General features: G+C 41.9%; 1 protein-coding gene across 2 annotated transcripts in view; it reads right to left on the minus strand.

Annotated features, from left to right (window-relative positions):
* Positions 1–904: 904 nt before the first annotated feature.
* The window catches only part of SLC35F4 (solute carrier family 35 member F4), a 263,750-nt gene continuing 243,605 nt past the window's right edge, over positions 905–21,049 (minus strand). Inside the window, exons 4-8 of one of the 2 annotated variants that reach the window (XM_003121828.7) lie at positions 20,155–20,374; positions 9,980–10,105; positions 7,922–8,114; positions 3,720–3,809; positions 905–1,351 (exon numbers count right to left, since the gene is read on the minus strand). In XM_003121828.7, coding sequence (XP_003121876.5) covers positions 1,110–1,351; positions 3,720–3,809; positions 7,922–8,114; positions 9,980–10,105; positions 20,155–20,374 — 871 coding nt within the window. In that variant the 3' untranslated portion in view covers positions 905–1,109. Of the gene's footprint in view, positions 1,352–3,719; positions 3,810–7,921; positions 8,115–9,979; positions 10,106–15,687; positions 18,678–19,418; positions 20,375–21,049 lie in introns of those variants that run through there. The other variant, XR_014819604.1, reaches the window with a different exon arrangement.

Consider the following 21,049-nt stretch of genomic DNA (forward strand, 5'->3'; position numbering starts at 1 on the left):
TCATTGCTGACTTTGGTGAATTCACTTCACAGAGGAATGATGGGGGCAGAAGATGCTTTTCTGTGGGTTGAAGAGTGAATGGAAGAGTTCTCATCATGGCACAGTGGAAACAAAGCTGACTAGGAACCATAAGGTTGCAGGTTCCATTCCTGGCCTTGCTCAGTTGTTTAAGGATCTGGTGTTGCTGTGAGCTGTGGTGTAGGTCACAGACATGGCTCGGATCTGGCATTGCTGTGGCTGTGGTGTAGGCTTGCAGCTATAATTATGATTGGACCTCTAGCCTGGGAACCTCCCTATGCCGTGGGTATGGCCCTAAAAGACAAAAAGACCAAAAAAAAAAAAAAAAAAAAAAAAAAAAGACAGACAGCTGGAAAATCAAAAAATCGAAAATAAAAAACAGTGAATGGAACTGTTAGTGACAGCAAATGTGAACAAACTCTTTAAAAAACTTGGCTATGAAAGATTTAGTGATAGCTGGTAAGAGATATGCTCTCTAGAAGCATTGTACCATTTTCAAATGTCTGCCTCATGTTAGAGATATTTGTAACCTCTTTTATGATCAGTACTACTCTGAGCATGTTGAAAGTACGGATGGAGTCTTGTATATCTTCATATCTTCATTGTTCCTTGTGTAGGTCTTAGAAATAGAAGATGCTCTGTTGATATCTGTTTAATTACTTTCAAATTGAAGGCTCTTACTGCACTTAAACATATATAAAGTGTGTATCCTTTTCATGTATTTTCCTTTTACGCAATTTTCTCTGGATGAAAAGATCTCAGTTCCAGGTGAGAAAAAGATAATGACAAGCCCATGATTTAGTAGAATTTCCTATTTTCAGGAAACTTTGCAAACTAGGGGGGAAACCCCCCTTCCCACAAACAGAAGCAATAGAACAGGGATGAATATGTTTTAATAAAAAATTTATTATGATTTTTTTTACACCAGTTCCTCGATAAGCGTATAAATGTAAACTTTTATTGTTGGCATTATTTCACATATGACTTATCCAAATTCAGAGATAATACTGTCGTTTGAGTGTACAGGTAGTGAGAAAATGTTATTATATTCACAGAATATACATACACGTGCATTCAAAATGTGTCCCTCTTTAAGCCAGTGGTATGGACACGGTCCCATTGGCTCTGCTTCTGCTTCTCAGGTGTCCACTGGGATCAGTGATGTCATCCACATGCTCCTCACTCTTCTTTTCCTTCAGGCTGTTGATGAATCTCAGGGTAATTTCATCCCACTCCTCAGGCAACAGCATCAGCAGAAACCCAATGCAGATGATGATGGTAGCAGCCAGGCGGACAACGTTGAAAATCACCTCCTGCTTCAGGAGGTCTACAGCTGGGGAAAGAACATCAAGTCAGTCAATGATTGTTTCTAAGCTTCTCTGAAAACAAATGGCCCAAGTCAGGGCTACTTCTAGAGATTTCCAGAAGTCTCTCTTATTCTTTCAAGCTCATTTTTCCTTTTTCCATAGCATTATCGACACTGCTCTCTCCATTGTCTTTCTGTTCCTTCTATCTAAATCCTAGTTTCCCTCCGAGGCAAATGTCATTGATATAATAACATCTGCAGTGTTAGTTCTTAGTACTTTTCCCTCTGCATCCCTTTATGTATCTCCAGTTTCACTGGACCACTGAAGATATTTTTAAATGAGCCAAGCTTATTAATGACTAGGTCTTTGCACATGCTATTCTTAAGATATTTAATTGAGGTAAAACTCATGTAAGTTAAAATTAACCATTTTAAAGTAGTTTAGTAGCATTTTGTACATTCATAATGTTGTCCACTCACCATCTCCATCTGGTTCCAAAATGTTTTCATCATTCCAAAATAAAAAGCCTTTAACAGTTACTCCTCAGTCCCCTACCCCAACTCCAATACCCGGTAACCACAAATCTCCTGTGTGGTATGGACATGGTCCCATTGGGACCTCTTCTGGATATTTCATATAAATGGGAGCATACAATATGTGACCTTTTGTGTCTGGCTCCTTTCACTTTGCATAATGTTTTCGGGGTTCAACCATATTGTAGCATGTATTAGCACTTCATTCTTTTGTATGGCTGAATAATATCCCATTGTATCACAATTTGTTTATCAATTCATCTGTTGATGGACATCTGGGTGTTTCCATCTTCGGCTGCTGTGAATAGTGCTGCTATGAGCATTTATGTACAAGGATATCTTTGAGTTCCTGTTTTCAGATTTGAGGGGCATGTATCTAGTAGTGGAATCATCTACATGCTAGTATATACAGTAGTAATCAAATATCTGCTGTTCCATATGCATGGAATGCTCTTCCCTCCTTATATCCACTTTATCCAGCTAAACCCTGTGGTAGATCTTTCTCTTTAGGCTTCTGGCAGGAAGCCTCCTTAGATGCCACTCCTGTGTGCTCTCAGAGCATTTAGTACATGCCTCTATCAAAGCTATTCTCTCTACATTGCAATTACTCAATTCCTTTTGTCTCCCTTCTATACTACATGGTTCTGAGGGCAGGTACCATGTCTTATTCAGGATCTGTCACCAGTATTAGCACACTTCTTGGCATATACCAAGGGCTCAGAAATTATTTATTGAATGAATAAATCCATAGATGGATGAATGGAATCCCCTGATATGGCCACTCCTTCCTGACACTTTCCTTTAAATATCGTACAGTTCTTGGAGCCTATTACACAATTTGGCATTTAATGATAGATTGCATTGTAGGGTTCTAAGTAATTTCATGTATGTTGGCTTTGTTTTCCATTTTCAGTGTAACTTTCTTATGGGAACAATATCTTTTTGTTTTCAGTCTCTTCTGTAGAAGTTCTGATCACACAGTAAGCCCTCAATAAACATTTGCTGGAGTTCTCATTGTGGCTCAGTGGTAACAAACCCAACCAGTACCCATGAGGAAGTGGACTTGATCCCTGGCTTCACTTGGTGGGTTAAGGATCCTGCATTCCCCTGAGCTGTGGTGTAGGTCACAGACACAGCTCCGATGTGGCATTGCCATGGTTGTGGTGTAGGCCGGCAGCTGCATCTCTGATTGGACCCCTAGCCTGAGAACCTCCACATGCTGTGGGTGTGGCCCTAAAAAAAATTGTTAATTTTTCTGGCTACCTAAGACTTGGAAATACAGAATTTTAAAGTTAGACAGGATAGTCATTCAGAAAACACACTTGTTAATGGTTCCACTGTCAGTTTTCACCAGAAATATTTTCCTGGAAAAATAGCTTCTCCTTTTATCCCCAAAGGGGGTCAAGTGTCTTTTTCCTCTATCTGTTCCAGAGGGCCATCTGCTGTGCCCCCCGGGAGAAGCTTTCTTGGCTCCCCAGGGGTTGTCTGATGGGGAGCCGACACCCTGTACATTCCCTATACTTTCATTAGTGATGTTGGCTTGAGAGTCCTGTGCTGGGATGCCTTTTGTTTGCATAGGACTTCCTCTAAAAATACCACAAAATTAGGTTGTCAGGGAGATTACATGAAACCCAAATGCTACATGTGGTATTTAATTCTAAAAGCACGACTGAGTAAAAACAGTGTTTGTAGCTACAAATTTTAAATCTGCTGCATAGTTATTCTGTTGTCTGCCACCTTTGTGATATTTAGAAACATCTTCCCAGGCAAGGGACATAATTTACAAGTGGTTGAAGAAACAAGTTAGGGTGTAAAAGAAACACAAGCAAGAGACTGCGCACAGGTCAAATCCTACCCGTACCTGCATTGCCAGGAACACTGAGCACTGTCCCGATGGAGATGAGGATTGGGTATGTCAGCACCACACCGACGTTCACCAGGATGTTGAAGGCTATAAAATAAAGGAGGATATATGGGGTGAAGGGGAATTGATAGGCTGGGCTCTGTCCTTCTCAATGTCAAAGAATCTGTGTCTTTGCTAAAAACATGCCTTCTAAACGCTCTGCACCATTGGTCAACTAAGCATCTCGTCTTGGTGATGGATTTGTGTTTATCTCACCTGAAACAGTCACATTCTTTTTTCCTCCTCTGCCACCCTGGCTGCCTGATCTCTTACCAGTTGGCTGGCAGAGGGAGTGGGGAGCCATGCAAAGAGGTGAAAGAGTTCACTACACTGCTTGTTAGCACTATAAAGGTGAGCTGGACCAGAGGTTGAAAGCTGGTGACTGACTGGGGCTTTCTTCCTGTTACTTGACTATATCATGCCATATTCCTGGGTAACCAAAATGCCCTGGTGTTACTGCCTAACACATGATCTGTCCCAAGATGGCCTGTGCTGCTTTATTCTCTCTGTCTTGGGGTGAGCATCACATGAGCAAAGAACAATGCATTCAATGTTAAGACATCCAACCCCAGGGACCTTTTCCACTTCCTGATTTGTGCACAGATAACCCCAGGGCACGTCCACAGAACCACCTGAGGGTATAACTTCATACTCTTGAATTCATATCCTTGGACATTTTTAGCTAAATATAAAGTTAAAATAATCATCTATGCAAAAATGATCAAAAATACTTGTTTTCAAAAAGAAAAACAATGATAAATGACATAGGATTGTTTGAATAGATTTAAAGTCCACATTTGTTTGAGGGCTTAGAGAAATGAGTATGAATTACGAAAAGGCCTCAGTTCAGAAGGGATCTTCATGTAAATGACTCAATATGTTGCCCACCCATATCTCTGTAGAACCAAAGATGGTTCTAGAACCATTCCAGTTAGGACAATGTTTATTCTTCTGTTACCTTTAATTCAGCTCACTAACTTAGCTATCTGGGGTCAAACATGCTTGCTAGTTAGAGACAAGGAGTTGGACTTCTCAAGACTTGGGCTTTTTTATAATTTCCACACAATGGTGGTGGCAGTCAGGACAGAGGGCCTTCCTCAGTTAATGACTCCTCCTCCTCCATGACAGAGTTGCAAGGGGAATGAATATTCCAGCATCTCAGCTCCCTCCTGAGACTCAGAGGGTCAAATAAGGCACATGCTAACAAACCCAGAATGTGTTAAACACAACATAGACTCTGCTAAACACTGCAACTATCATTTTATTGGCTGAACTGGCTCTTTTAGCAGATTGAAAGGCAGTATTGGTCTTTGGTTGAGAACAGAGCTTTTCTCATGCAGCAAGACCCAGGTGGCTTCACTGAAATGTATTGTCCATTTATCCTTAGTTCTTTTTTTGTTGTTGTTTTCTTTTCTCAGGGCCTCACCTGCGGCATATAGAGGTTCCAAGGCTAGGGGTCCAATCGGAGCTGTTGCTGCCAGCCTAAGCCACAGCCATAGCAACGCCGGATCCTTAACCCACTGAGTGAGGCCAGGGATAGAACCTATAACCTCATGGTTCCTAGTCGGATTCATTTCCACTGTACCACGATGGGGACTCCCCCCTTAGTTCTTTAGGTAGAATTTATAAGCTCTTTTGACAACCTGAGGACAAGCACATATAAGCCAGCATGTTCTCTGTAGCATGGGCCCCTGCCGGAGTGTAAGTGAGCCTCATCCATGTCAGAGGAAGGGCTGACACCAACTTGCATATGGGCTAGGGCACTCTCTGGAAGATGGGCCAACCTGAGGGCGGGAGGCAGAACCTAAGCAAAGTAGAGCTGTAGTTCCAGGTGGTGGAGGCAGGTCAGAGTATAGCCTGCTGTGTACTCTGAGAATCTGTCTCCCAGCCCCACCCTGACTAGATCATATCTGACTCCCTCTGGAGAGGAGAAGGTGGAAATAAAAACTTAAGAGCAGAAGTGCTGAAGATTGTAAGACCCTGGGGTGCGTAACCAACAGCAGAGAGGCCGTCTACTCATTTTGTCACAGAGCAACCTTGGCAGAGAGGACTCAGGGCACCAGGGGTGGGCCTGGGGGGTGGGGAGCTCTCAGCCGGGTGGGGGTGGAGTATGGGACCAGGCTGCCTGGTGGAGAACTACAAGGCCCTCTAGCATGGGTGACGCCCGGTCCCAACAGAAATGCTTAGGAGCACATGTTAGACGTGCCAAGGGATAGATGTTGATGGAGGGCTATTTGGCAGCAAGCTGGAGGTCACAGGTGCATGGCTGGGGCCAAGAGTCAGTGAAAATTTTGGTTATGATTATTCCCACATAGATTGTTTGGAATCAGAAATGATCTAGGCACTTTAAATTAGGGGGGTTTGGTCTTATGGAAAGACTGCTATTGATTTCTACTCAAGTTAGCATGGGTTATGACAGGTTGTAACTGCACTTTTTTTGGCCTTCAAAAGTGGAATTCAAAGGGAGTTTCCATTGTGGCTCAGTGGAAACAAGCCCAACTAGTATCCATGAGAAGACAGGTTCAATCCCTGACCCTGCTCAGTGGGCTGAGGATCCAGTGTTGCCGTGAGCTGTGATGTAGCTCACAGATGTGGCTTAGATCCTGAGTTGCTGTGACATAGGCTGGCAGCTGCAGCTCTGATTTGACTCCTAGCCTGGGAACTTCCATATGCCAAAGGTATGGCCCTAAAAAGCAAAACAAAAAACAACAAAATAAGACCATCCAAAAATGGAATGAGCATTTCCTGTCTTGTTTAAGAGTTTCCCTTAGGGATGAGGGCCAGAGTAGAAAAAGATGACCCACTGTGTTTGTGGGAATGAAAATAAGGGCATTTTTTCCCTCCTAGGGATCATAATGCTGCTTCAGATTGTATTTCAGATTATGTCACCTTGATAAAGAAGGTCAGCCGAGGGCTGGCAGATGTCCTGCAGGCTTAGTGTGGCAGGTGAATGCGGAGCAGGTGGAGGGTGTTGTCCTCAGGTGGAATGAGGAAAGGAGTAGAATGAAAATGGCTTGATTCTGAGTCAAGAGACACTGAATCCTTTGGGTATTTGTTGTTTGACTGCTTGGCGAGAAAGGAGCAGGCTTGTTATTTTGAAGTTCCTCTCACATCAAGTGATAGTGCAGCTTGAGAATGGGAGCCCCTTGGCTGCTCAGGTGAAGCAGACAGCCTCAGAGTTATAGGGATTTTGGAGAGAGAACATGAAAAACTCTCAAGGTGACTTTTTTTCTTGGTCATCCACTAGACACAGCCTGCTTAGCAAGGCCACTCATCCTGTTCTGTCTTCTTCTCTTTCTTGGTGAGAGCTTCAGATCTCAAATTCATTCTCCAGACACAGCCAGAGTAGACTATTTAGAATGCAGATATGATCCTGTCACCTCCCTGGTTAAAGATCATTGAATGGTTTTTTTTTCTTTTTTTGAGGAAAATCTGATCATTACCTTGTAATGAGCTATGAGTGATTCTTTGGCATTCTCTTCCTGGCTTCATACAGAAGCCAGTACATTTGCTTGACATTTGACTTCATAGCGATGTCCAGAGACAGAAGCTCTTAAATTGAGCAACAGCTATTAATCACAGGGGCCTCAGAATCCTACACAAAACAGGTGGTTGCTAAATGCCAAAGGAACAATATAGGGAGTCACCGAAGATTACACTGAGGGGGATTTTATATCCAACTCCCTCAATGTGGCTTTCCAGGCCCTTCACGACCTGCCTGCCTCCTGAATGTCATCTCCTTCCTTCTCTTTTCCTCTTGCACTTGGTGCTCCTGCCATTTTGATCCATTTGAGTTCTTTGACTGACCTGTCCACTCTCTCCCTCTGCCCAACACACTGTGCCATGCATGGAACACAGTGACATCATCTGGCACATCATGGAAAATGGACAAGGCTGCTTGAGGACCAGTGGTGATCAGAGTCACCTAGACCTCCACCTTGCTCTTTAACCCATGGAAGATTAACCCATACTAGTTGGACAGTTCTGATCTAATCAAGCACTAGCCTTCAGTGAACGTTTCAACCATTAACCAACCTTACGTAAGCCTGGGAAAAAGAGGACAGGGGTGCCCAAGGGAATAATCCTCCTGTGACATTTTAACTATCCAAGCAGAGAAGACGTGACTCAGGGGATGGAAGGCAAAACCTGGGGCCACTTACCCAGCCACAGCCCTGCCATCCCGCAGAGACAGCCCCACGGCAGAGCAGCAAATGAGGACCAATGCTCCACCTTGGTGAAATACAGGATGACTGGGGTGAAGGAGATGAAGATTAAATTGAAGAAGCCCAATGTGGAGACGAAGTGTGCTGCTTCACCAAAGTTCGCACTTCCCAGGAACATCTTAAACAAAACCTAGAGTGGGAAAGAAACTCTTTAGCCACACAGAGATATTGTTGGATCAGAAAGGCAAGTTCTACATCATGAATTAAATGGCCCAGAGTTTATGCTCTATATCTTCTTATCCCACCATTTCCATGGTACTAAATGCTGGGATAAGGATGGCAAATGCCCTATTGGCCTGCCTATGAAATAGCAAATGCCGTAAGACGAAGACCACGTTGGTCCACAGGGATCCTGAACACTGTGCTCAGTACCACCATCAGTTAGGGGTATAGGATGGATGATGAGTAAGACTGCAGACAAGCCCAGGCACCTCGAGCACTGAGATGCCATCAGTTCTCCCTTTCAAGCATGGGATTTATTTTACCCTTATTTTGACAGGTACTGAAAACTAAATTGGACAGAGAGAGCCTGTCATTATGTTCTTGGGAGAAAATAATAATGATGCCTTGGATTTATAAGCACTTTTCTCTCCAAGCTGAAGATAGTTTCACGAATATTGTATTTATCCTCCAGAATAAATTTGTTTTTGTCTCCCGGATTATAAATCTGTGTACAGAGAAAGATGACAAGGAAATGTAAACGGCTAACCTAAAATCACACATCAGGCTGGGGAGGAGCCAGGTCTCTAGTTCACATTTCTTGGCTTTTTAACCCCTTTGCTTCCTTTATTAATCCTCGAAAAATGTAGCACAGAGTAGATCTTTTCTGTGGTACACATCCGATTTCATGTGTGTCAGCAAATATTACCATTCCCAGAATGAATACATCTGTAACGTGGTCAGAAGAATTCACTCTATAAAAGAGCCATCTAGGCATGAGCAATTCCAGATATTGCTTTGAGTTTCAACTAAGTGTATTATTTTTTTCTCTTGAGAGACTTAATCAAGAGAACTTGAGCATGTGCAGGTCCTTCATCACATCAGACATCTCAGTGGAGTGTCAGGGGCAAGTTAGACACTAACGGTGATTGAATGAACACTTGTCAAGCTTGTCACAGAATCAATGGGCCAGCAAATGTCAATATGGAAATAGATACAATGTCCCCTGAGTCTCAGAGGTGGTGAATCATCAGAACAGGCATCCAGGAGGGCTGCAAAGGGAATTTTCTGCCTTTCAGAGAGGATTTTCATTGAAACACCAAGAGAGGTGAAAGTGGAGCAGTCTGTTAGCTACATCCAGAAAGTTGGCTCTGAAAAGCAGAGCTTTGGTGAATAACCCTTTAGATCTTCTCTCTTGGTCCTCGCTTCTGAAGTCAGGGGTAATGACTCTGAATAGAGCTTTCACTGATGACAGGCAGCTCTGGTAGAGAAAGAGCTGTAAGTACACAGTACATACCCAGAGTATCCATCACAGAGGAAAAGAGCCTCTCCATTTAGCAAATGACATGGCAGGGGGCTAATACGAAGCAAACAGGAAGCTATTTTTCTCACCTTATAGTAGTTGAAATAATGACCCTAGGTAGTTAAACTAACAAAACATGGAAGAAAAGCCTTTCTCAGCCCAGCTATAATGAGTTGATGATTTGGGACAGGTTGGGGAGTACGGAGCATAGCCTTTGGATCAAGTTTAAATCTTGGCTCTATCACTTCCTGGCTATATGCTCTTGGGCAAATTACTAAATCTTTCAAAGTCTCAGTGTCCTGGCGTGGAACGTGGGGATAAGTTCTTATGCCTCATAAAGGTGCGTGAACACAGGTGAAAATTTCCAGCAATTTCCTAGCCTGTAGCAAGTACTCAATAATTGATACTTATTATTATTTAAAACATCTTTTAAAAAATTTCTAGCCAAGATTTTCTTTGTCCTTTCTTCCTTCATAACATAAAAATCTAAGCTACAAATGACAGTTGGCTACACAAGAAGGCGCACAAAATACCTTATACAGTGCAGATGTAGAGGCTGAGCCCACTGCAAATGCCACTCCTATGATGGAATCAGCGTGGAAATTATCTGCATATGCCATCATGACAATGCCAGTGATCGCCATTATTGCGGCAACTATCTGTCAAGTAGAATGACAAGAAAAAAATTGTTTTTTAATCGATGCCTCCATACCCCAGAGCAAGAAGTTGAAGACTGCATGGGAGTTGCTAGTTGCTTCCTCAATCCAATTACCTCTTGTACATCATTGTTTAAATAAAGGAAGGGTCCATCTAAGAGAAATCTCTATGCTCATGAGACATCCAGGCAGAGAACAGAAAAGCTGCTCACATCCTAGATACAGGCTAGTAATTTTAGTTTAACTTTTTTAGCTCAACTTCCTAGAGATGAATGTCCATGTCGGCAAAATCAATTTAATAGGAAGTCACTTCTTAGCATTTTCACCTGTACTGTGTTCTTTTTCTTCAAACATTTTTGGCATACATTTTAATCAGCTCCTTGGGTCAGTGCAAGTGTTTGCAGATCTCCACATAACCAGAACTTGATTAGGGAGACATAATATTGATGCAGCTAAGAGGCAAATTTAAGGCCAAAGTAGAAAAAGGAAAAGAGAATAATCTTTCAGGATGATTTATGAGAAGCAAGCTGAGTTTGCAGTGTCACCGGAGGCTAGTTCTTCCTTTTGTCTCCATGCAAATTAAAACACAAAGATGATTTTATCCAATTATGCTAGAGCATTCACTGCATAAAGTGAAATATTAATAACTTGATTGAAATCATAATGGTTTACTGTAAATTAATATGATCCTTGGTATATTCAAAATAGGAGTCCACTTCAGTGAAAAACTAGTTTGCATCTGTTTCTTTATCTTGAACTGGATCTCCTGGAAAACTTTTTTTTTCTTTTTGTCTTTTAAGGGCCATGCCTGAGGCATATGGAAGTTCCCAGGCTAGGGGTCGAATTGGCCTACACCACAGCCACAGCAATACCAGATCCAAGCTGTGTCTGCGACCTATGCCATAGCCCACAGCAATGCTGGATCCTTAACCCACTGAGCAAGGCCAGGGATTGTACCTGTGTCCTCATAGATACTAGCTGGGTTCGTTACTGCTGAGCTACAATGGGAACTCCAGGAAAACACTTTAAAGCTATAGTAAACAGTAAAATTAACAACCCTGGAGTACGGAACACTCTGTCATTGCCTCGTGAAATAGTCTCACTGACTTTAAAATCACAATGTGACTTTGTGAGAAATTTAAATACACATGGTGATTAACTTCATTAAATTTCAGTTCTGAGTATTCCCAAGTAAATCAGTTCCTCTGTAAATCGCTTTCTTACATATGTGATGTTGTGGGGGCCGGGGGGGGAACCTTTTCAAACATTACGAGTGAATTATTCATTACCACCCAATGTAGATCTTTAACATGTAACTGTAGATGTGCTGCAGGCCAGTGCAAAGTGTGATAACGATGACACATCTCATTTCGATGCTCTTAAAGCATTTCTTTTGTTAATGGCCACCAGAAGCCATGCACACTTAGTTTCAGATCCAGCTCCACACTAAAGCGTCTTTTATGAAAAACAGCAGGAGTACTTGAGAACAGACGCTGACTTGTCAGCAGTGAAAAACTGTCTTCATAAAGCGTTATACGGGAGGCTGCTTGATGGGAGGCACTGCTCGTGCTGAGTGTGTATCACAGTCTCTAAAGCTTCCAGGCGTGTATCCCAGTTAGACTGTGCCTCAAACTATAGGGAATAAGATTTAATACATACACCATGAGGTGTCAAGGAAATCTTCCAAACAGGAAGTAATAGACTCATAAATAAACATGGCGAAGGGGTTATCTAGAGCTGGAAATTCTGTGAGGGTTATCATTTTCTTTGATGTGGGGATTTATGGCTCCGCCAAGGATATGCAGCATTTCTTTGGGTGCTTGGATGTCCGAGGAATAAAAGTTACATTAGATACCGCCAGTTTTTAGTTTGTTCTTGTGTTTAATTAATGTTCACAGGTGAAAGTATTTCCCTCAAAATACTGAAACTTGTAGGAGAGTAAATTTGAAGTCATATTTGTTTTCTTTTTACCAAGCATCAATTGTTTTCTTGGTCAGATAAGCAGTTGGTTTCTTCAAGACAGGGATAATAGAACCCTGGGTTAATCCTAATGAACTTTAATATGATGTGCTATTTCATATTTAAAATTATTAAAATTATTCTATAATATACAATATTTGGGAAATTGTATATAATCCTTGGCTTAGGGAATTCTGAAAACAAATAGTTTCTACCAAAAAAGATCAAAACCCCAAAACACTGGAAAGTGTTGAACATTTATCATTATGCCCAGAATATGACTCTGGTTGGGAACTCTTCCTTTCCTGAGTCAGCCACTAGTAAAAATACACATATGTACTATATTTCTTCTTTTTTTTCTTTGATCTTTTTGTCTTTTTGTCTTTTTAGGGCTGTACCGGTGGCATATGGAGGTTCCCAGGCTAGGGGTCTAACCGGAGCTATAGCCACCGGCCTACGCCAGAGCCACAGCAACGCAGGATCCGAGCCGCGTCTGCAACCTACACCACAGCTCACAGCAACACCGGATCCTTAACCCACTGAGCAAGGGCAGGGACCGAACCTGCAACCTCATGGTTCCTAGTCGGATTTGTTAACCACTGCGCCACGACGGGAACTCCCACAACGGGAACCCTTGTACTATTTTTCTATCCTAAGTTTCCTCAAGCTAGGGATTGGATGTGGACAAAGATTACATAATTTTATAGCAATTCAAAATTATAACCATGATGAGCCTCTTAAAGATCTCCATTACGTTGTTATATTCAAGGGCTTGCAAAAATATTAGCCTGGACCACTTTTATTGACATATCAATTACACCAGTGTCTCATCGAATTGCATTCATGGAGAGAAGCATTTTTCACTTCAGGGGGCCAGACAATGCTGTTAAGTTCTAAAAGCATGAAAATCTGAATATTCGCAACGTTAGAAAAACTCCTCTCTGTGGGCTGAACCGTTATTTGCCGGTTAATAATTTATAGGTTATTTAGGTTTCCTGGTGGGGGGAAAGATAAGTTAAATTATTTTCCATATTTCTATTTAAATTTCACAACTATCTGATAGAACAAGTCCTCTACTGCTGCCATATTTAAATTTTTTTTTTTTTTTGGTATGTTTCTTATCTACACAATTGGAACTAAGGGAAGGGAGGTCAGCTAATCTTGAAAATGCAGGGCAATGCTGGATGGAAGTCCATTGGAGTGGTTGTTCAGGTGATCCCAGAGTGGCTCTGCCTGGCATCACTGGTTAACCACAGAGTAAATACTCTTGAGATTTCCAGAAAACAAGTAAACCTAGCACAGGCCCGAATCACATGCATTTTCTGAAATAATCAATCATGAAGGAAGGATTAATAGTCTCTCTTCTCAACAGAAAAACACAGAACGATTCTTCTTGGGCTCAGGACCCCAGAAATGTGATGGTATGGAGCCAGGGCTTTAATACTGTGTCAGAAGGGCTCACATGTGCATCTCCATGTGCTGACAACCTCAAACATGCTTCTGAGCATGCTGGCATCCCTATTAGGGACTTTTGTGCTGAATAGGTGCCAGGCATGGTGCCACCTGTGTGGCTTCAGAAAAACATGGTTCTCCTCACAACCAATTCCAATTCCAACTCCATAACCAACCAGAGGTCTACATAAGGTGGAAACCCACCACTACCGTTACTTGAATCGGATGTCGGTGGGAATGTTAGTAACCGCAGTGAGCATAAACCTGCCAATGCTTTATTGTTACCTTTCTAAATGTCTGGGTCCTCTTACAGCACAGTGCAGCCCCCCTGGGGTGAGCACCCCGAGGAAGAGGATTGATTTAGCTCATTATCCTTGCATGCCACTTGAGTGACCTCACTGCCTGAGCCCACTCCCCTTCTTCTGCAGGCTCAGCCCCCTCTGAGAGCCTCCACCTCCACTGTCAGGACCATGAGGCTGTTTGAGCCTATTCTTAAAACAGAGTTTTCACAGTGAACATTTGGTCATTTGGTGATCTCACTGAGTTACATCCCACCCATAGAGAGTTCAATGAGATCTGAAAGCTAGGTTTCTTTGCCCTCTCAAAGAATTGGTTTGTACAGATAAAGGCTTGAGAAACATCTGGCTTGTGGCTGTTTTTGTTTTATCATTTTTTTTTTCCTCTTTTGACTCAGGGCTTCAAAACCCACAAGGTTCCAGCCCTTCTCTGAATCTCCAGGAGGGTTTACAAGCCTCGTCCCATTTCATTGTGTTTCCCATTTACAAATGATTTCCAGGACTATTATTCACACAACCATATTGGCACTTCTAGGGTTCAGGGTGTTGAGATGAACCTTTGATTGCTCCTCTAATTGTATCCCCAATTGCTTTCCTTAATTTGCCTTGTGGGTGGGGCATGGAGGAGCTTCCTCTGCTCACAGTAGACCTTGAATCTCAATTCTGCCTCTGTTCTGAAAGGTTCTGAAAGGGTCTCAAAACCACACTGCCAGCAGGGGCTGTACCCAAGTTCAAGACTCAAGGTCAGCAGCTGAAGGTGGGATATGCATTAAGAGCTTGGCCAATGAGACCTGCACTGATGACACTCCTGGTTCCCTCTGAGTGTATTTAGACACCAGAGTCCATTTTCAAGGAGCCATGGCTACATAGAATCCTTAAACTTGCCCATGTGGTACATGTAAGTTTCCAGAAAAAAGAGCCATCTGTATTATTCAGAGCCAGTGGAAGTGGACAAGAGTTGAAGTGTAAGAAATGAAAGAGGTGTGCAATCCACAGCTGTGCAGATACTTTGTGTTTTGGGGGGAGAGGGGGCGAGTCCCTGGGGCAGGTCTGAGTCTCAAACTAAGATTCCCATCCTCCCCCCCCTGCCCCCAACATCTGTTTTTATATAAATAAAATCCACTTGAAAATGATCCCAAAGGGAGACCAGGATGAAAAAAAGAAGAAATCACAGAAGGAAAGACTCAAGAGTGTGTGTGGAGGGTAGATATACATTTTGCTTGCACCCTGTTGAAGGGGTTATGGATTCCTTATGGTATAAAATTGGAGAGGCTTTCCTACTCAGCTCTCCCCTCCCCATATTCAGGAATCAATCTGCTGCCCAGAGGGGGATGAAAGAGGCTTCTTCCCACCACCCATGTTCTGCTGCCTCCTCCAGAAAGCAGGAAGGTTCTGGACAGAGTCTTTTGCAAGGCACAGGAATGAATTCTTACTGCATTAATGTCAACCACAGGCAAGAGGGAAAGAAAAGATTGCTGTGACTCTTAGCCAGATATATGCTATTGACACAAATCAGTAGCAACTCAGCTCCAGGATCTTGATTTCAAATGCCCTGGAGCCCAATTTGAATTCAGAGGGAGCAGTTTAAGCAACAAAAGATTCCCTTTAACTGACGTATCCCAGTCATTTCTTGGCAGTTGGAGGAAACTCTCTAACAGAGCCGTAGCTGGGAAAGCTGAGCACAGAGGGACGTAATTATACCTGGAAAATGGGTGGGTGCCTAGCTGAGGGGACACCAATTCACTTCCTAAGCCTGCTAAGAAAGCTGGGGTCTTCTGAACCATTCACTGCTCACCAGTTTTCTTCATGTGTTCAAGGAAATTTAAAAATGAAAAAAAATTCAATTAAAATTATAAAAAATAAGGGAGGGACAAGATCTGAAAGGAAGTGTTTTAATTTTTCAGTCTGACATTTACTTCTCATTGGAGTGAAATAGACACCAGCAACAGAGAAGAAAACCTGCAGTAGTGGCTCATTTTTTTTTTTTTTTTGAGGAGAATCTTTTTTAAGGCAATTTCTTTGGTTCTGATGTATTTAAGAACTCTAGCGAACAAGACGGGATCATGGATGTGGGAAAACACCCATCTTCAAAGCTGCAATAGCAGGATTCTCACTTAGCAACATTCAATTAAAAAAAATCTTTTAAACCAGTTTATTAATTCCCATGTGATGATCATATATTGGCTATAAACAACTACTCATGCAAGAGTTTTTTTTAACATACCAAAGTTTTATGGCAAATTGATTGAAAGGGGAATTCCTGCTGTGGTGCAGTGGGTTAAGAATCCAACTGTAGTAGCTTGGGTTGTTGTAAAGGTGCAGGTTCAATCCTCAGCCAAGTGCAATGGATTAAAGGAATTGGTATAGGTCACAGTTGTGGCTTGGATTCATTCCCTGGCCCGGGAACTTCCAATATGCCATGGGTGTGACCATAAAAATTAAAAAAAAAAATTGGTTGAAAGGGTTTCATAAAAGAAAACTAAAGGTATAACAGATTATCTTTCCATTTGTAATCCAATCAGTATTCCAAGGTAACTAAATATTAATAAGTTATTCAGAATATATAGTTTTTTGGTGAACATTGCTAATTCTGGCAAATTGGTGCTCTAGATAAACCTGTATTTACTGATATTATAATTTAAAGCACCCTTCATTCTGTTCATGGTGTTATTTTGACATGAAAAATATAAGTAGAGGAGGTCATATATTTCATTTTAAGAATGATCATTCTTAGGATCACACAAATGAGAAATGTAATTCAAAAACCATCTTTTTCTAAGTGACTGAAGACTTAGAATGAGTCCGAAATAGAAATTTTGATTTGATGACTGAAAGCAACCATTTGACTATTTAAAAAAAGGGTAGTCCAAGCGTGACATCGCCTACAGGCTGCGTCTTAGATTATTTATGGATGAAGGCAATGCAATCTGTGTTTGTATTGTCATTATTCTATCTGCCCTCCTTTAATTTCTCCAATGGCCTAAGTATGTTCTTGGTATGTCTCAGAAGGAAAGGAATCGCTGATGGTGTCAAAAAGCAAAATGTGGAATATGTTCTGGTGCTTCCTCTATTCCATGGCCTGATTATGGGCATTATTAAAATTATACCTTGACGTTCTCCTAGAACACGGCATTAAACTCTTCCTTGGGCTTCCCGATGAGAAGTGAAGCATCTCGTGCCATTTAAAAAGAGAAATATCTGGCTTCTCCTGGCACACCCGATGCCATCAAGGCTAACTCTTTTGTCATCTATGATGTCTTAATTTCTGCATTTATGAACAAGAGCTTATTGGCTACTTCACAGTTTTTTCATCAGGTCTCATTCCTTACAGATGCTGTATTAGTTTTCTGAGGCTGTTGTAACAAATTACTACAAACTTGGTGACTAAAAACAATAGAAATCTATTCTCTTACAGAGGCCAGGAGTTCAACATCAGGCAAGGCCATGCTCCCCACAAGAGCTCTGGGAGAGAAAACGTTTCTGGCCTCTTCCAGGTTCTGGCGGCTGCCCAGCATTCCTGGGCTTGCGGCCACATCACTCCAGTCTCTTTCCCTCTGCAGTCACATTGCCTCCTTCTTTTCTGTGGGTCTTTCCTGTGTTGTCTCCCATAAGGGTACCTGTCATTAGATTTCAGGCCCACCCAGATAATCCAGAATGATTGCAAAATCCTTATGTTAATTATGTTGGCAAGATCATTTTTCCAAGCAAGGTCACATTCACAGGTTCTGGGGTTGAAGAGGGGGACATATTATTGGGGGCCACCATTCAACCCACAACAGATGCCAGTTTTTAAATGGCAATGCTTTGGGGCTTCTCAGCAGGTTTCCTAAAACTAAATATAAGTTATACAACTGAGTTTTTTCCCTTCAAAGTCCTCAAATAAACATTGAGCTTCTTCTGGTATGACTTCCTTCTTAAGTAAGTTCCAGGGTTAAATGCATTCATTCACGCTAATACAACTGATTTTCTAATTGGTAAATCTAATAGTGAATGTATTGACTTCCTTTGGGTATTCATGTGCCCCTGAAAGATCAGAAAAGCCCCTGAATCTCATTTCTTTCCCTCTCTTCTGACAAGGCTCTCCAAATTCTCATGGGGGATCCATGGTGGCAGTAGATAGAAAAGAGAAAGATCTTATAAGCATGAGTTCATTCACTACATCCTTAAATATGTATTGAGTCCCTACTTTGGCCCTTGTATTATTCTAGGTGTTAGAGTTAGAGGCAGAGCTGGCTTCATGGCCACATGACCTGGGCAGATGCTGGGCCGCAGGATTTGAAGGATCCCACCCTTCATTTGATGCTTTGTCTTTGCCATCATGAAATTATTGACAAATTTTTAAAGTAGGGGCCCTGCATTTTCTCTTTTCACCGGACCCTACAAATGATGTAGCCCAAACCAAATGGATCAGTGAAGAATGTAAAAAGGTGGACTTGTCAGGGTACCTTCTGTGGACAGCCAGTACCAATGCTCCATGTGTAAAAATAGGATGCTAAGCCCTTTGGGTGTAAAATCCAACATTAGCTAGTGGAGAGTGAGTATGGGACCATATCTGGTATTGTCTAATAGCATCATGGACTGATTCAGAGTTTCTCTTGTCTTCTACCATAGCTTCTTACTGCTTGTTCATGTCATGCGTTAGCCCTGAATTTCTGAGCAGCATCTCCCAAGATATAGCTGGCATTGGCTAATTGCTAATTGGCTATTAAGGAAAATGTTTTTAGGGAATGGCTACTATAAACTCTCTCTCTATAATACAGACATGAATTTCAGCATTTAGAGGGGCAAGGACCCTGGAATTATTGCAACAAGAGCAATATATATATATATTTGTCTTTTTGTCTCCACGGCATATGGAGGTTCCCAGGCTAAGGATTCAATTGGAGCTGTAACTGCCAGCCTACACCATAGCCACAGCAATACCAGATCTGAGCTGCGTCTGCGACCTACACCACAGCTCACAGGGGCAATGCTGGATCCTTAACCCACTGAGCAAGACCAGGAATCGAACCAGCGTCCTCATGGATACTAGTCTTGTTCGTTAGCCACTGAGCCACAACAGAAACTCCCAGAGCAGTATTCTGATAGCAAAATATGTTTCGGATCCAATCTTGGGCATCTCTTTCAGAGAACAATAATTGTGTGATGTTTATCCTCTGGAAAAAGGCTATTCATTTGGACCTCCTTCTAAGGAATTGTTTACTCAATGTTTTCATCATAGTGGCTTGTCAGATTATATGAATGAGATCTAGCTCGTTAAATCTGAATGGTTTTCAGTCAATCTAACATAGTACAATCTAATATACAGATTTTTTTTTTTTTTACTTTTAAATCCATGTTACTTCTGAAAGGAGTAAAAACTCAGAACTGAAGTGGTTGGTGGAAGTTTAATGCAGTTCAATTAAGATATGTACCCAAGGGAGTTCCCTTCATGGCTCAGCGGTTAATGAACCTGACTAGGATCCATGAGGATGTGGGTTTGATCCCTGGCCTCACTCAGTGGGTTAAGGATCCAGCTTTGCCCTGAGCTGTGGTGTAGGCTGGTGGCTGTGGCGTAGGCTGGCAGCTGTAGCTCTGATTTGACCCCTAGCCTGGGAACTTCCTTATGCCATGGGTACAGCCCTAAAAAAAAAAAGAGAGAAAAAGAAAAAAAAAGATTTGTACCCAAAAGTACAAGTTGTTGATTTTAGTCCCATTTCCAGATTAGTCACACTAGATCTATAGCTACTTTTAACAGCATTGTGCCATTATTAGTGACATTAATTCCTGTCTGGTAATCTTACCTACATATACCAATATTAATCAAGTCCATCTCTGGGTTGAAAGAAATTGTGAGGGAGTTGTCCCAAAATTTATTGTTTGGAAAGAATAAAAAGCAAATCATGGTGAGTTCCCTGGTGGTCTAATGGTTAGGACTTGGTGCTTTCACTGCTGCTGCCTGCCACATTCACACTGCTGCTCACCACAGCCAAAAAAAAAAAAAGAAAAAAAGAAAGAAAAAGAAAACAGCAAATCATAGTGGCTAATTAGTGGCTAATTTTCTCAGCCCCTTCTTTCCTGAGGACAGAAAGAATTGATCACACCTTTAATCTAAAAAAAGAATTTAATTTCCCTATCTGATTGCCTCCTGTTGAAATCAGCTGACTGCCCCATGGAAACAATCTTTTTATCCTCCCATGATGTTGTAACTGTCTGGGAGTCCTAATGCATCTTCAAATTCCAATTTGTACTCAGAACCAATGGGAAAAGTTTTACAGAAACTCCACAAAACAAAAAGCAGCTCTCCCAATGCCAAGGATTTACGATTAAATGCGGCTTCACGCATTGAATCAAGCGTGCCATTACCCTCACTCCCATGAACCTGTCTTTCAGCACGATCCACGACAGCAAGAAGACAAAGGCTTTGTTACAACAGAACAGAGCAGAGACATCTGTGGCCGTCAGCTTCTTTAAAGCCAGTAAATACAGGTAATTAGTCAAAGTCCATAGAATAGAAAAGGGAGCAGTTCTTTTAAGAAAGAGCTTCAATGTCAGACCATCTTCACCAAAAATTCGGCTGCATTCCCTAGGGAAGAAAGAGAGGTTAAGAGTCAGGTATTAACTTGACCACATCTTGTGTTGACTAAGCCTTGACAGCCATTTTTAGGCAAGAGCACAAACCCTCAAGACCTACTGTTCATCTGTGGAAATGACCCAACCCAGTTTTGCCACCTACAGGCCACGAACACAAAGGGTTCTGTGCAAGAGCCCACATGGCCCCAGGTACAGAGCTCAGCCTTCCTACCCATTCTCTTGAGATTCCTGGAGTAGCCATTTTGCTGTCGATGAACATTCTCAGAAAGCCTGAAGAAATCCAGAAATGAGTGGTTGCTGAAATTACTAGCTATTCAGTGATTCTTTCCCAGTGGAGAAATGCATCAGGATCAAGATGGCTGCCACTGTTTGAATAGGCTACAGAACACGATAGGCTGCAGTCTCATATATGTCAAGTCATGCACAGCTTGGGACTTTTCATTCCTAAAATATTATGCCTCTTTCTAGTACATCTGCCCAATGGACTCATTTCTTTTTCCTCTAGCATTTAAAAAAATTTGTATTGGGGTATCGTTAATTTACAGTATTTTGTTAGTTTCAGGGGTACAGCAAAGTGATTCAATTATGCATATATCCGTTCCTTTTTAGATTTTCCCATATAAGTTATTACACAGTATTGAATCAATTTCCCTGTCCTCTAGCTATT

This window comes from Sus scrofa, chromosome 1 (assembly GCF_054392235.1).
Source record: "Sus scrofa isolate SSC_HxYL_T2T_F1_AM1 chromosome 1, Sscrofa_HxYL_maternal_Yorkshire_Landrace_v2.0, whole genome shotgun sequence".
Taxonomy (NCBI): domain Eukaryota; kingdom Metazoa; phylum Chordata; class Mammalia; order Artiodactyla; family Suidae; genus Sus; species Sus scrofa.